Consider the following 14,246-nt stretch of genomic DNA (forward strand, 5'->3'; position numbering starts at 1 on the left):
GTCATTATTATGGTGCTCTGTGTCCCATGATGCACGATAAAGAAAAATGGATTTTAATAACAGCTTACCTGTAAAATCCTTTTCTTGGAGTACATCACGGGACACAGAGGTCCCTCCCCTCTTTCTGGAATCGTCATTACTTGATACAAAACTGAGGCACTTCCTGTATAGGAGGGGTTATATGGGAGGAACCATCTTTCTATTGGTTGCCAGTGTCCAATCACCTAAAGGTAAGCGTATAACACACATAGTCATTATTATGGTGCTCTGTGTCCCGTGATGTACTCCAAGAAAAGGATTTTACAGGTAAGCTGTTTTAAAAATCCATTTTTTCACCACACATGTGAGGTATTGCTGCCAATGTTAGAGTGAGAGCAATAATTCTAGTGCTAGACCTCCTCTAACTTTAAACTGGTAACCTGTAAAAAAAATTAAAGCGTCGCCTATGGAGAATTTTTAAATGTCTCAGTTTGTTACCATTCCAAGAGTGTGTGCAATTTTAAAGCGTTAGGTATCTATTTACTCGGCGTAAAATCATCTTTCATATTTTACAAAGAAAAATTTGCAAATACCATGTGACATTAAAAAACTGCAAGGATCGCCATTTTATTCCCTAGGGTCTCTGCTAAACAGCCCCCTGCCCAGAGAGAGAAGTGTAATAAATAAGTCATAGGATGGTAATATCAAAGTGTTACTAAACCCTCATTTTTTTTTTAACAGAAAATTTTTATTGAACAAATCAGCATTACAATACAAGAGAAGTTAGTACATTCAATGCGGTGAGAATAATGACAGTAAAATCTACCTTCAAGCGATAGCCACTATTTATCAGACATTCCAGTTGTGCAAATGTCAGAAGTTTCACTTAACAATACTCCTCATGGCATTATAGTGTTATAAACTCTTAGATACTATAAAGTAAGTAACCAATATTCATTCAAGCCTGTTAGGGGCGGCTGGAGGGGGGGGGGGGAAGGGAGGGGATGAAGGGAAACAGGCACAAGAAGAGTAGACGAGATGTAGGATGTCCTCCAATGTGTTTCACATCATAATTATTAGGTAGGGGGTTCAGGGTCCCCGGAGGGTATTTCACCTCTGTGGGGTGAAATACGCTCTGTGCAGCAATCATAGAAGGAATGTAGGAGATTATACACTCCTTCCATTCCTCCTCGTCCAAAGAGGGAATATCAACCCTCCACCTTTCCCAGGTTTTGGTTAGTTTGGCATCGTATTCCACTGAAAGATATAGATATAGTGTTGAGAGAGGCTTCCCCATGACACTGGAAATCAAGAGCCGTTCAATGGAATCTGGTTCCAGAATGAGGGGGGCAGGGAACTGAGCTTCAAAGGCGTGCTTCAGCTGCCAGTACCTCAATTGTAAGGATGACGGGATAGCGAAAGATTGCCTCAGGGCTTGGAAAGTCATAAGCCTACCGTCCTGAACTATATGTTTTAATGTAAAGATTCCTTTTTTGCCCAGAGAGAGGGGTCCGGTAGACTGTAAAAGTGAGGGAGCATAGGGTTTCCCCATAGGGGCATATGAGGTGAGATGTGATTGGGCTTCCCATATATTTTCCTAGCCTCCTGCAGACCCTCACGGTGGTTCGCATCGGGGTTGTCATGGACCAACTGGCCCTGAGTCCACGAAATGGGAGATTACTCAGTGCAGCAAAGGAACCCAGAATGGCTGCCTCCAGAGTGACTGCCGGATTCTGTGTGGGCTGGGAGAACCACCACCGAATCGTGACCAGAACAGCTGCCTAATAATAAATTTGAAAATTCGGTAGCGCCAGTAGGAGATATAAGATCTGCTTGGCCACCCTGGGTGGCCTCCCAGCCCAGACAAAGTGTATCAGCAGACTCTCCAACCTTCGGAAAAAAGTCCTAGGGATGTGTATGGAAGTGTTACGGAAGAAGTAGAGGTATTTGGGAAGGAAAATCATTTTTAGCAAAATGACTCTGCCAACAGGGGTCAATAGAAGGGAACGCCAAGCGGCACACCTAGCCGTAAGCTGTGTCACGAGTGGTTGCAAATTATTGTCCATGTAGTCCTGAACTTTACCGCTAATTTTAATCCCCAGATATTTGAAGTCATCTACCCATTTAAGCTGTGGATGTGGCACCCTAGGGGTCGAGGGATGGAGCAGGAAAAGAACCGACTTGTCCCAATTAATGTGAATCCCCGAGAACTCGCCGAATCGATTAATCAGATCCAGTGCAGTCTGCAAAGAGGACGACGCATCCGCTAAGTAGAGCAGAGCATCGTCCGCGTACAGCGATAACTTCTCCTCAATTGAACCTACCTGGAGTCCCTTCACCCCAGGGTCGGCCCTCAGCAACAAAGCCAGGGGTTCCACCGCCAGAGCAAATAGGCCCGGGGAGAGGGGGCACCCCTGTCGGATGCCTTGAAACAATTGGAACTTCCCTGACAGGCATCTATTGGTACGTATTCTAGCTGAAGGGCCCTGGTATAGCATGAGGAGCCATTTCATGAAACCCGGGCCGAACCCGAATCGCGAGAGCACTTCCCATAAGTAGCCCCACTCGACGGTGTCAAAAGCCTTCTCCGCGTCGAGTGAGGCCACCGCTCCTTTAGTCGCCTCGTCTGCTCTGTCTATGTGAGTATGAAGGCGTCTGATATTAATGTCAGTTCCTCTCCCGGGCATGAAACCTGTTTGATCCCTGTGAATCAGGGCAGTAATGACCAAGTTAAGTCTGTTGGCCAATACTTTCGCCAGTACTTTTGCATCCACGTTCAGAAGGGATATAGGGCGGTACGAGGAGCATAACGTGGGGTCTTTCCCTGGCTTAGGGATCACCACTATGATCGCTTCGATCATTGTGTCTGGGAGTTTTTCAAGGCGCGTCGATGCAGAGAAGAGGCCCTGAAGTTTATCAACTAGTTCTGTAGCATATTGTTTGTAAAACTCCACAGGGATGCCATCGGGTCCCGGAGTTTTCCCTGTCTGCATTGATTTAAGTGCCTGGATTATCTCCAAGGACGTAATTGGGGCGACGAGCTTGTCACGATAAGTTACTGTAAGGGTTGGGATATCAATGTGATATCGAAGTATGCTACCAGATCCTCTCCTCTATAGTCTACCCTGGACCTGTAGAGGGATTCGTAGAAATCCGCGAAACAGCAATTAATCCCTTCCGGGGTATGGATCAGCTGTCCCGAGGAGTCCCTAATATGTGAGAAGCTCATCCCCCCGCCTGCTCCCTGGAGAGCCAGGGCAACAAACGGCCTGACCTCTCTCCCTGCTCAAAAATCCGTTGAGATTGAGCCAACATTTTCTTCTGAGTAAGAGAGGTACGGAGACGAACAACCTCCTTCGTCATAAGTTGTAGTTGCGAATAGTGCACAGGGTCTCGAGTACGAACAAAAAGAGCCTCTGCACTACTCGTCTCCCTCTCAGCCTTAATCAAATCTGCCCTAAGCTCCCGACGGACTCTGGCAATGATGGTCTTGTAATGTACCCTCGTCGTGGCCTTAAAGGCATCCCACACAACTGTTGGGTCAGCCGAGCCCACATTTACTGCCCAGAAGTCAATCAACTCTGTTCTGCATTGGGAATCTACTGCAGTGTCTGAAATCCAAAATCTAGAGAGCCTCCATATCTTTTCTACTGGACCCAGGGAGAGGTCCAATAACAACAACAAGGGTGAGTGGTCGGAGATTCCCCTAGGCAGTATTTGTATGTCCGTGACCCGTGGGGGGACCGGGCTCCCTGCGAAGACCAAGTCTATGCGGGAGAACGTTCTGTGAGAGGCCGAGTGGCATGTGTATGCCTTGGTCTGGGGGTGACACCACTTCCAGACATTAGTCAGGCCATAGGTATCCACCCACTCAGCCAACCCAGGGCAATGATGTCCCGCAGAAGTGAGCCTGTCAAAATCTGGGTCAGGGACCAGATTGAAATCACCCAGTATAACATTATTGTCAGATGCAAAGTCAGCTATCTTACTGGTGATCTGATTGAGCACCTGCAAGGAAGCCGGAGGAGGCAAATATAAGCCCACAATGGTCCATGTTAGAGAGTATATTTTAGCATGAATTATAACATACTGACCATCAGGGTCCAGGACCAAATCCAGGACCTGAAAAGGAAGTGACTTCAATACCAGAATAGTAACACCCCTAGAGAAAGTGGAGTGCGTGGAGTGGTAGTGGTGGCCCACCCATGGTTTTTTTAGGGCCAGAACCCTACTTACTGTTAGGTGCGTTTCTTGGAGCACGCATATATGTGGGTTATAAGTTTTAATGAATTGGAACACCAGGGAACGCTTGACCGGGGAGTTCAGTCCCCTGGTGTTCCAGGAGATGATGTTAAGGGAGGACATGTCTACCAAGAATAATAAGAATGTTAGGATCAATGTAAGTCACGGCTCCTGAACTAGACCCCGGGAACGGACACATCTGGAAACAGTGCAATGCTGATGAGTTAATTATTTTAGTACAATTATCAAACAAAAACAAAACCAAACTAAAAACAGATATAGGATACCGATATCTGAAGTAAATGAAACTAGCCCCATTAGGGGAACTTTCACCAACCCCCACCCCACCCGACCCCCAAACTGAGGCGGGTTTCAATCGCAAACTTTCACCAACCCCCACCCCACCCGACCCCCAAACTGAGGCGGGTTTCAATCCCAAACATATTCAGCTCACCGGCTGCAACAGGGGGTCCGTGGAAGAGACGAGCCCACCCCCCCGAGACTTCACACGGGGGGTAAGCAGCAGTTCAAGCGGCTTTCCACATGTGAGATCTCCGCCATTGTGATATAGCAGGCTGTGAGGACTTAGAAAGTCAAACGAAGGGAAGTAGCCCATAATACGACCCCACAGTGAAGTCGATCAAGCTTTAGGGGGATATGCAGAGCAAGAATTCCAACACTCCTCAAGGGAGCAAGCAAGTGTAAAGGAACTTCGTATCTCAACAGTCTCCTGACCAAGTTCTTCGGCAGGGGCAGTAACTTAAAATTTCCCTGATAGGGATAGTGAGCATCCCCCCGCAAGCCCGCACACACCATGGATTAAACTGGGCATAACCTGTGCAACAAAACTAAGTCATCCATGTGGTAGTTCGTGTGGTAACTCAGACCTGGGCCCAGGCTATGGTGAGTAAACAATGAAAAAGGTCATACAGCACATACCGGGTAAACAATCAGCGAATCTGTGGTAGCGAGTCCAGCCAAGCAGAGGCCACTCTCGGTGTGGTAAAGAAATGAGTTGTCTCGCCGTCCTGGACTCTCAGGCGAGCAGGGAAGAGTACACTGTAGCGAATGCTGCGTGATCGCAAAGCCGCTTTAACTTGGTCAAAAGATTTCCTGAGCTTCTGGGTCTCAACCGAATAGTCGGGGAAGATCATCAGCTTGGTGTTCTGGAATCTGAGGTTGCCAACATTTCTAGAGGCGCAGAGAACTTCATCTCTGTCTCTGAAGTTGAGGAGACGGAGAATGAAGGTGCGGAAAGGGATCCAGGAGGCCCCGGCTTAGGCGGGATGCGATGTGCCCTCTCGACCGTGTAGTGAGGTGACCAACGGGCCTCAGGTAAAAGGTCACACAACAGACCCTCTATGAAGGAGGTAGGATTATTCCCCTCTGGTAAACCAACAATGCGAAGATCCTTGCGCCGATTCCTGTTCTCCGCGTCCTCGGCTCTGTATTCAAGGGCCTTTACTTTGGTTTGAAGCATACGGAGTGATCCTCCATATTCCGCAATGGTGTCTTCAGTGGTACTCAGTCTTTGCTCCGTCTCAGTGACTCGCGACCTGATTTTGTCTATATCTTGGCGGATTAGACCCATATCCAGCTGTACAGCTTCAATTTTTGTTGTTAACGTGGATTGGCAAGTAGCAATGGCCGCCTTGACATCCGCCAGCCAGGGGGGCCAAGAGTCATCCGACTCCATAGTGTCTGTCTGCGAGGCTCTGTGGGCACTGCGTGTATTAAGAGCCTCCGGTGGGGGGCAAGTGGGCGTCTGAGGGGATTCCGACTGTGGTGGAAAGGTCAACCTCTTACCCCCTTTACTATATTTTGCGCTGGAGTTCCTGCGCCTCATTCAGGTGTTTGGGGCCCATAACTGGGAAATAGTCAATAGCTGGCTGTGGGGGCCTGTCTGCGGGGTCAGGGGTATTCAGGGAGTAGATAGAGTGCAGCGTGTGTCCCCTTAAGAGTCTTTCCCCTCACCTGCGATTATGTAGTGCAGAAGCTGTCTGCTTCAGGCCTCCACAGGCCTACAAGGGTATTCAGCCCAGCCACTCCCCGTCGCAGCCAGGATGACAGGGGCAGAGATGCTCCAGGAGTTGTTCCGCTTCCCAGGCAGCTGACCCCAGCCGTCTCAGGGCCCCTTCCAGGCCACCGGGGTCAGGCACTCCTCCAGTCAGTCCGACGGCTCCGGATCTCCAGGAAAGGCTGCGGTTGCGACCTAGTTAAACCCTCATTTTTTACATTAAAATAACAAACAAGTTATACTTACCCACTTTCTGTAATGGTTTTGCACAGAGAAGCCCGGATCCTCTTCTTCTCGGGTCCCCACTCTGGCACTCCTGGCCCCTCCCTCCTGCCGGGTGCCCCCACAGTAAGCAGCTTGCTCTGGTGGCACCCAAACAGGCACGCTCCCGAGCCGTGGCTGTGTGTCCTTTCACACACGGAGTTGTGTGTCGGCCCCACCCCATCTATCTCCAGATCCAATGGCCTTTCGCTGCTGCCAAAAGCCAATCAGGAGTGAGAGTCCCCAGAGAACAAAGGCTCTCATGGAGATCACTGAATAGAGATGGGCTCAGGTAAGTATTGGGGGGGGCTGTTGCACACAGAAGGTTATTTACCTTCATGCATAGAATCAATGAAGGTAAAAAAAACCTTGTGCCTTTACAACCACTTTGATAATAAACAAATATATATATATGTATATATATATGTATATATATATATATATATATATAATGTGTGTGTGTGTGTATGTGCGCAATTTCAACGTTAATGGTGACTCGGTGCACATGTAGGGTGAAGGCCTACACAATCACAGCGTAGGTGAGGTCTAAATAGTTGCTGATCACTCCCTGTGTTCATTCAGAAAAAGAAGGGGCTGATAAACAACCTATTTACTGGCTCCTTCCCCTGCTCTCTATCCTGACACATCCCCCGCAGGAGCCGGCAGGAGAGGGTGGGGGAGGATGCTGGCAGCACTGAGGGGGGGATCTGGGCAGCAGAAGGGGAGGAGAGGGGCGGCATTTACTGGAACTGAATGGCATCGGCTGTATTTTCCTCCTCCAGCTGCTAAATGATGGCCCTTAACACCTGATTGGCTGTAAAAAATGCTGCTCCCAATGTTCCTCCTATGAAGGTGTGACAGGATGGCGGCACGGACCCCCAGGGCATGTAGTTGGGGATGGGTTCCTCTCAATGAGGCCGCCCTAGTTTTGGACCTGCCCCCCCATATAGGGATCAGATTGATCTGATATTATGTATCACTAGATCCCGTGCATCCCATCCAGGTAGAACCATCCTCCATACAGGAGGAGGGGGGCTGTGTATGGGTGACCCCCCATGTAACTATTCCTGGATGAATCTGATATTATGTATCACCTCCAGGTTCAACATCCTCTATACAGGGGGGAGGGGCTGTGTACAGGAGTGGGCGGGGTGGTGTAAGGTGGGGCGGGGCTCTGTGCAGGAGCAGATGGAGCTGGACTATACAAAAGGGGTGGAGCTGTGTACAGGATGGGGCAGAGCCATGTACAGGTGAATGCTGACCCCTCCCCCCTGGAAAATAAGGGATATAATGTAGCAGAATAAAGAATGAAGCGTCATGTGATCTCAGCTGTGGGCGGATCAGTTTGTTGTAAGGCTGAGCCAATCAATGTACAGTATCTTCCTCTTCCTCCAATCACGTGGTGTTCTGCCCTCTTCAGGACAGACAGTGAACTGTCGCTCTGCACTGTGTGTTCCCATCTCTTCCAACATCTCTACCAGCTACAGTATGTCTCCGCCTACTATGACTAGAGAACCTATCATGCTCTGGAATTGGGAGTGGGTGGGATTGTGGACATGTATGGGTCAGACTGTCACTCTTTTTGGCACCGCCCACAGTGGGCAAAGTGGGAGTCGTTACGACATCTGTATAATAAGTATGGGTTACTGTGTGCACAGCAGTGGCGTCTCCAGCTTTCATATTTAGGGGGGGACAGGGACAAAAGTAGGGGGCCAAGTATAACAAATATACAATATTAAGCCCTGTACTCCTGCAACAATGCCCCAATACATACAATAAAAAAACAAAGTAGAAAGTTACCTGCGCACTACCCCAAATCCCTCTGCCTATTTAAATAAATGGATGTTTTTAGTATCGCTCCAGTGGACATTAAAGTGTAAGCTCACCTACCTCTCTTGTCCTGTCCGTCTTCCTTGTGGTGGAACTCGACTTTCTCCCAGGCAGCCTCTGCTTTGTGAAACTCCTCGCCAGAGAGCATGCTGGGCTCTGTTATTCCCTGCCCCATAGGAGGCTGTGTGGGGCCGCTTCAGTTGGGGACTACATGTCCCAGAATCCTGTGCTGCTGGTGGAGTCCTTCTTTCCTGCAAGTCGCTCTCCTCCCTGCCAATGAGGATGCAGGGGGAGGGAGCAGATCGGCCACACCCATGTATACTGACACCTGTTTTATATACTGACACCTCCCCCCTGTCTACTGAAACCCCAATATACTGACACCCCTTCTATATACTAACACCCCCAATACATTGACACCCCCTTTATATACTAACACCCCCAATATACTAACACCCCTTCTATGTACTGACAACCCCAATACATTGACACCCCCAATACATTGACACCCCCTTTATATACTAACACCCCCAATATACTGACACTCCTTCTATGTACTGACAACCCCAATATACTGACACCCCCAATACATTGACACCCCCTTTATATACTAACACCTCCAATATATACTGACGCCCCAAATATACTGAAACCCCTTCTATATACTGACACCCCCAATATACTGACACCCCCAATATACTGACACCCCTTATATACTGACACCCCTTCTATATACTGACACCCCCAATATACTGACACCCCCAATATACTGACACCCCTTCTATATACTGACACCCCTTCTATATACTAACACCCCCAATATAATGACACTTTTATATACTGCCCCCCCCAATATACTGAGATTCCTTAATAGCACCGTTTAACAACTGCCCCTCTCCCATATACTGCACCTGTACTGACTTTACAAAACTTGCCAAGTTTAGAGAATAGACAGCGCCTTAGTAACGTCACTGTGTGCAGAGTGATAAATGTTAGAGGTGGATGATGAGGGGTCTTTTCTCCCAGGGGGTGGGATATGAAGGTATATGGGGGGCTCTCCATAGAGGAGGAGTGTGTATACCCCGGTGAAAGAAATGTATAAATATCTATAATTCTAGATATTATCAATTCTTATTCCCAGGGGCGTTTCTGGTTGTATAGCAATGTCTTTGTGTTATATGTTATATAAATATCAGTGTCCTCTCTCCTAGAGGGTATGGTGTATAGGAGATATGTTTCTGTACTTTGTCCAAGGCTGCATTTCCAACTTACTTTTAGGAATTAGTTTCTTAGTAGAAATTGAAGAATCCTTCGTTCATACGATGCTTCCAGAAAGGTTGTTTATTTGTTCAGAAAGATAAGCAAAGACCAGACTTACATCGATAACATGTGGCATGGTGATGGTCTCAGAAGGAAGAGGAGGAGGAGACATCTTGATGTTACATTCTCCAAAGTGTTGGGTTACTTCCCTCTTGTTAACCCTACTCCATTCCTATTCTACCATGAATCTGATCCATTCTTATACTGTTTCAAAATGTTATGTCAGCATATCCTAGTAACACCCATATTTGCATATATACTTTAAATGGCTATAGTCTAAAGATAAGCAACATTCCTCCACCCATTGTCCTGACATAGCAACTCAAAATAGAAATATCTACCCAGCTAAACCACTCCTCTGTCCTCTGTCCTCCATCCTGTTAACCTTCAGAAACCATCACAAATTACATATAACATTTATGTGTTTCATATATTTTTTCAGAAACTTTTATTACCTAAATTAATAATGAACTTAAAATCTTCTAACAATTCCCCCTCAATGCACTATAATCAACAGATATAATAAGTGCATTCATCTTAAATAATAAATGTCTCTGATCCACATTTTCAATACAAACAATACAATAAACATTAATACAATACAATAAACAGTAATACAATTTAGTGTGTCAGATATTGTATATAAACATTTTCCAAAACTCAGATATCCCTATGAAAAATATTTAACTATTTAATTCCATTGAGAAAATTTAAATTATTATATTTATTAATTAATTTTAATTCTCCTTCTAAATAATGTAATATTAAAGATTTTCTTCCTTCAACTTCATAAATTTATTTAACTTCTTGTGAAACTCTTATGACTTTAACCATATAATTTAACTATTTTAATATAAAGATGAAATACATATCTTTGAAAAATCAAATTATATTGCTTTGTAATATAAATTACTAATTAATAAATAAAATTTCTTCCATTCCTGGAAATTTCAATAACCAAATAACTTCTACAATATAAGTTTTTATACATTATCCTTGACAGTGAACAATTATAAACATAATAAATAATCTACTCGTCTGTAGATACATAAAAAGACATAAAACTTTTCCATTATTTGATTGTCATATTTTATATATTCTATCCATCTTTCTATTTATTTTTCTATTTATTTATCTATCTAATCATGTTCTTTAAATTTAGAAATGAAAGACATATCTATAAAAGAAAATGAAAACAAGTATCAAATTCTTATAAAAATATGTTTTCCTTAGAAATTTTCATTATTTAATATAAACCATTCTAGACTGATAATCCTTTCTGTGTTTACCCATTTTATTCTTATTTTTACCATTTATTTTTATTTTTACCAATTCCTTTGAAACAAAAAAAATTATAATTCCAATGTACCTTAAAAATAACAAAATAATCTTTCCAATTGGCATCCCAATTGACATCTCTGTTGGCATCCCTGGTACCTTCAGATCTATAATTCTTAACCATAACTTTAGCCACTGGAATAAATTACTAAACATACTTATAAGAAGTAGAAATCTCATTCAAGACATCATTTCTATTTAAATTTAGCAAAGGCCTAGCCATAATTTGTGAACAAACTTCTGAAATACCTGCACCTGTTGTTTGCAAAGTTTGCAACCACACTTCTTTCTTTCCTGACAGACTATATAAAAACAACAGAGTATGCTAATCTCAAAAGACATCCTGTCATTAACTCAAAAAGTTAACAAACCTTATGTTTAAAAAAACAATAAAGTTTTTAAACTAAAACTGTAGCAGGTAAATAGGTCACCCAATCTTTACCTTATTCTTAAATCATCTTACCCTATTTAGACCTTATAATACTATTTATATGTTCTACAATACCTGAGTACTTAAGATGATAAGAAACAAAAACTTTACTAAATACCTAAAATTGCATACATGTCCTATAAAATTTTAAATCATTATCTGATTCCATGGTTTAAAATCCAACCCCAATGGAATATGACATAAGTTCACAACAACTTAGCTTTTGTTAAAAATATTATTTTTTCCTAGAATAACCTCAATTAATTTATCAAAAAGAAACATTAACTAAAAAAACAACATCCTAATATCCTCCTTTAGTAGGTGGAAAAAAACTAATATAATCAGTCTATATAGATTTGCCAAATTCCTCAATACTTTGTAGTATTAGGTTACTCTTTCCTTTTGTATTGTTCTATAAACAAATAAAACAATATTCAGAAGTTTGATGACAACGTGTTCTAAAATGAGTAGTTCAGAATTTCTTTCATTAGCTTAAACAAAAAAAAATCAATCAATCAGTCAGTCAGTCAGGTACTTGGATATGCAAAAAGAAATATTTTAATTTAAAAATAACTCTATCCATTATTGTTGGAATCAATTATTTTTTTACAATAAATATTATCTTCATCAGTCTGTACTGATTCTAAGACAAAATGTCAGTCCCCCTCTTTATCCTGTGACTAATATTAAATCTTGTAAAAGAATAATCTTACCAGATTATTGTATTTTTTCCTTTACACTGACAATTTAGGTTGGGCTTTCCCAAATATTCTATTTCTGAAAGAAATTTGATCATGTTGAAATTTCTTTTCAGAACTAAAAACAGTCCTCTCATACAATATGATTGAATGAACCACACATGCCTGTCACTCTGACTGCTAAACACATGGCAGTCTTAAGTTCAGCTTTTAATGCAGACACTTACAGAAAGTTTAATATTGTCATTCCATTGTGCCAATATTTGGATCCATCTATAGAAGCACAAGAAATTCTTTCCCAATAAATGTCCACTAAAAGTTGAAAAAGTGACTTTTGCATAATTAACTTACACAACTGTGGTTCTATCCCTCACATTGCATCTATTTAACCCCCATGTATTTTTAAATATCACTACAACTGATCTTTTTAACATCCAGTTGCCGCTAGACAAAGCTGTGTGTATTGACACCTTCTGTTTTCCTTGTAATAACACATTTAGTGTAACATAAGATGCTTTTCAAAACAAATGGTGCAAAACCCACAATGTCTCAGATCTGTAACATTGGACAATGCACCCCTAACACATTTTTTATAAATACCAATGAATTTGTCTCATCATCCACATACACTTGAATGTAAAATGTCTGAGAGAGATCTCTATATTAATCAAAAATACTAAATTAATAAGGGCTTTCTTTAGATCTTCAAATTATTGTATATAAGTTCTCTCTTGTAATTAAAAATATTTGCCCTACATTAAGCCTATATAATTCATTAAAATTTACCCAGACAGATACTTTGTCTAGAAAAATCTCAATGAACTCTCGAGAAAAGTTATTAAGGCACAAAAAATCTTATTTTTTAAAAACAATTACTTTAGTAAGTAATAATACCTTTTTAAAAAATGTATTCTTCCTCATCCATGAACCCTCTTCCAGATATTTGGAAGACTTAACACAAAAATGTGTTGTGCTTTGATCCACAAAAGTGAAAAATGTCATGGCATGACGACTAGTCTGTGTAACTTGATCTGCATTTCTCTGTTGGTAATACACTCCTCGCATGTCACAAACTCTTCAGAGAATGATCTGTTACAATCAGTCTTAGCTATCATGCTTTGTATACAATACACTGTACAATTCGGTAACAATCTAGTTTTTCGTTTTTAAAATGTTTAACCTTTTTACCACTTTTTAAACATCTTTTGTTTGTACATCTGCCAAAAATCATGTACACTACGTTATATGACTTTCCTGATTATAGTAATGACAAAAAAATTGTTTAGAGGACAATCTCGTAAAACTCACAGATTGGATCCTGCCCAAAAACTGTGATTGGCCATATCCCCGAGAAAACTCCTCCCTCAATCAAAGTCCTTACTTTTACCAGAAATACTCATTTACAAAGACTTTTAACAATTGCTATTTTTACAATTTTTTAGATTGAACAAAACTTTCATATTTTAATATTTTCTCTGAGTAGTCTTAAATAAATTAGAACAATCTACTACTTTTAATTTAATAACCAAATCTAAGTTTGGAATTTTTGTAAAAATTGTTCAATCCTTAACTTATTATTTCCTACAACCAAATCTGTAGGATTTTTGTAAGACACTAAACACCATGTTGTTTTCCATTATCTCAATTTCACAATCTTAATCAATACTTTTTTTCTCTGAAAACTTTTTTTCTGCCCCCTATATATGTGTTTTAAAATGACCACGTGTAATAACACACATTGCTGTTTTTCAGGGCTAAAATATTCATAAACATTTACATACAGCATTAAACTTAGTTTCCTTATTTAATAACTTCTTTACACTCTGGCATTAATTAATTACCTTACTACTGCATGTATTCCTGATGGTACAGGAAAATACTTCTGAGCCTTGAGATGTTAACCATCCCATGTTACCCTTTTATATAAACAAACACACTCACCCCTTGTTTAGTATGATAGTCCTGTGCGCACTTAAAAAAAACAAGAGATGAATAATGTCCTTTAACTTTGTTGTTCGTTGCCTTTCTTTAGTTTGTTGCTTTTTCTTTCGTTTGTTGCTTTTTCTTGGAAGAATCATTTTCTTGTAGCTTTTTGCCTTGTTCCTTGTATTGTGTGCTGTAGTGTGCTTTA

The 14,246-nt window shown here is 42.0% G+C and overlaps 2 protein-coding genes across 2 annotated transcripts in view; both read right to left on the reverse strand.

The window, feature by feature from the left end:
* The window catches only part of LOC141129886 (uncharacterized), a 59,245-nt gene extending 50,768 nt beyond the window's left edge, over window positions 1-8,477 (reverse strand). The window contains exon 1 of the mRNA XM_073617926.1: window positions 8,390-8,477. Coding sequence (XP_073474027.1) covers window positions 8,390-8,477 — 88 coding nt within the window. The remainder of the gene's footprint in view (window positions 1-8,389) is intronic.
* The window catches only part of LOC141129487 (V-set domain-containing T-cell activation inhibitor 1-like), a 360,174-nt gene that overhangs the window by 269,175 nt on the left and 76,753 nt on the right, over window positions 1-14,246 (reverse strand). The gene's annotated exons all lie outside the window — the stretch shown is intronic.

This window comes from Aquarana catesbeiana, linkage group LG02 (assembly GCF_042186555.1).
Source record: "Aquarana catesbeiana isolate 2022-GZ linkage group LG02, ASM4218655v1, whole genome shotgun sequence".
Lineage (NCBI taxonomy): Eukaryota > Metazoa > Chordata > Amphibia > Anura > Ranidae > Aquarana > Aquarana catesbeiana.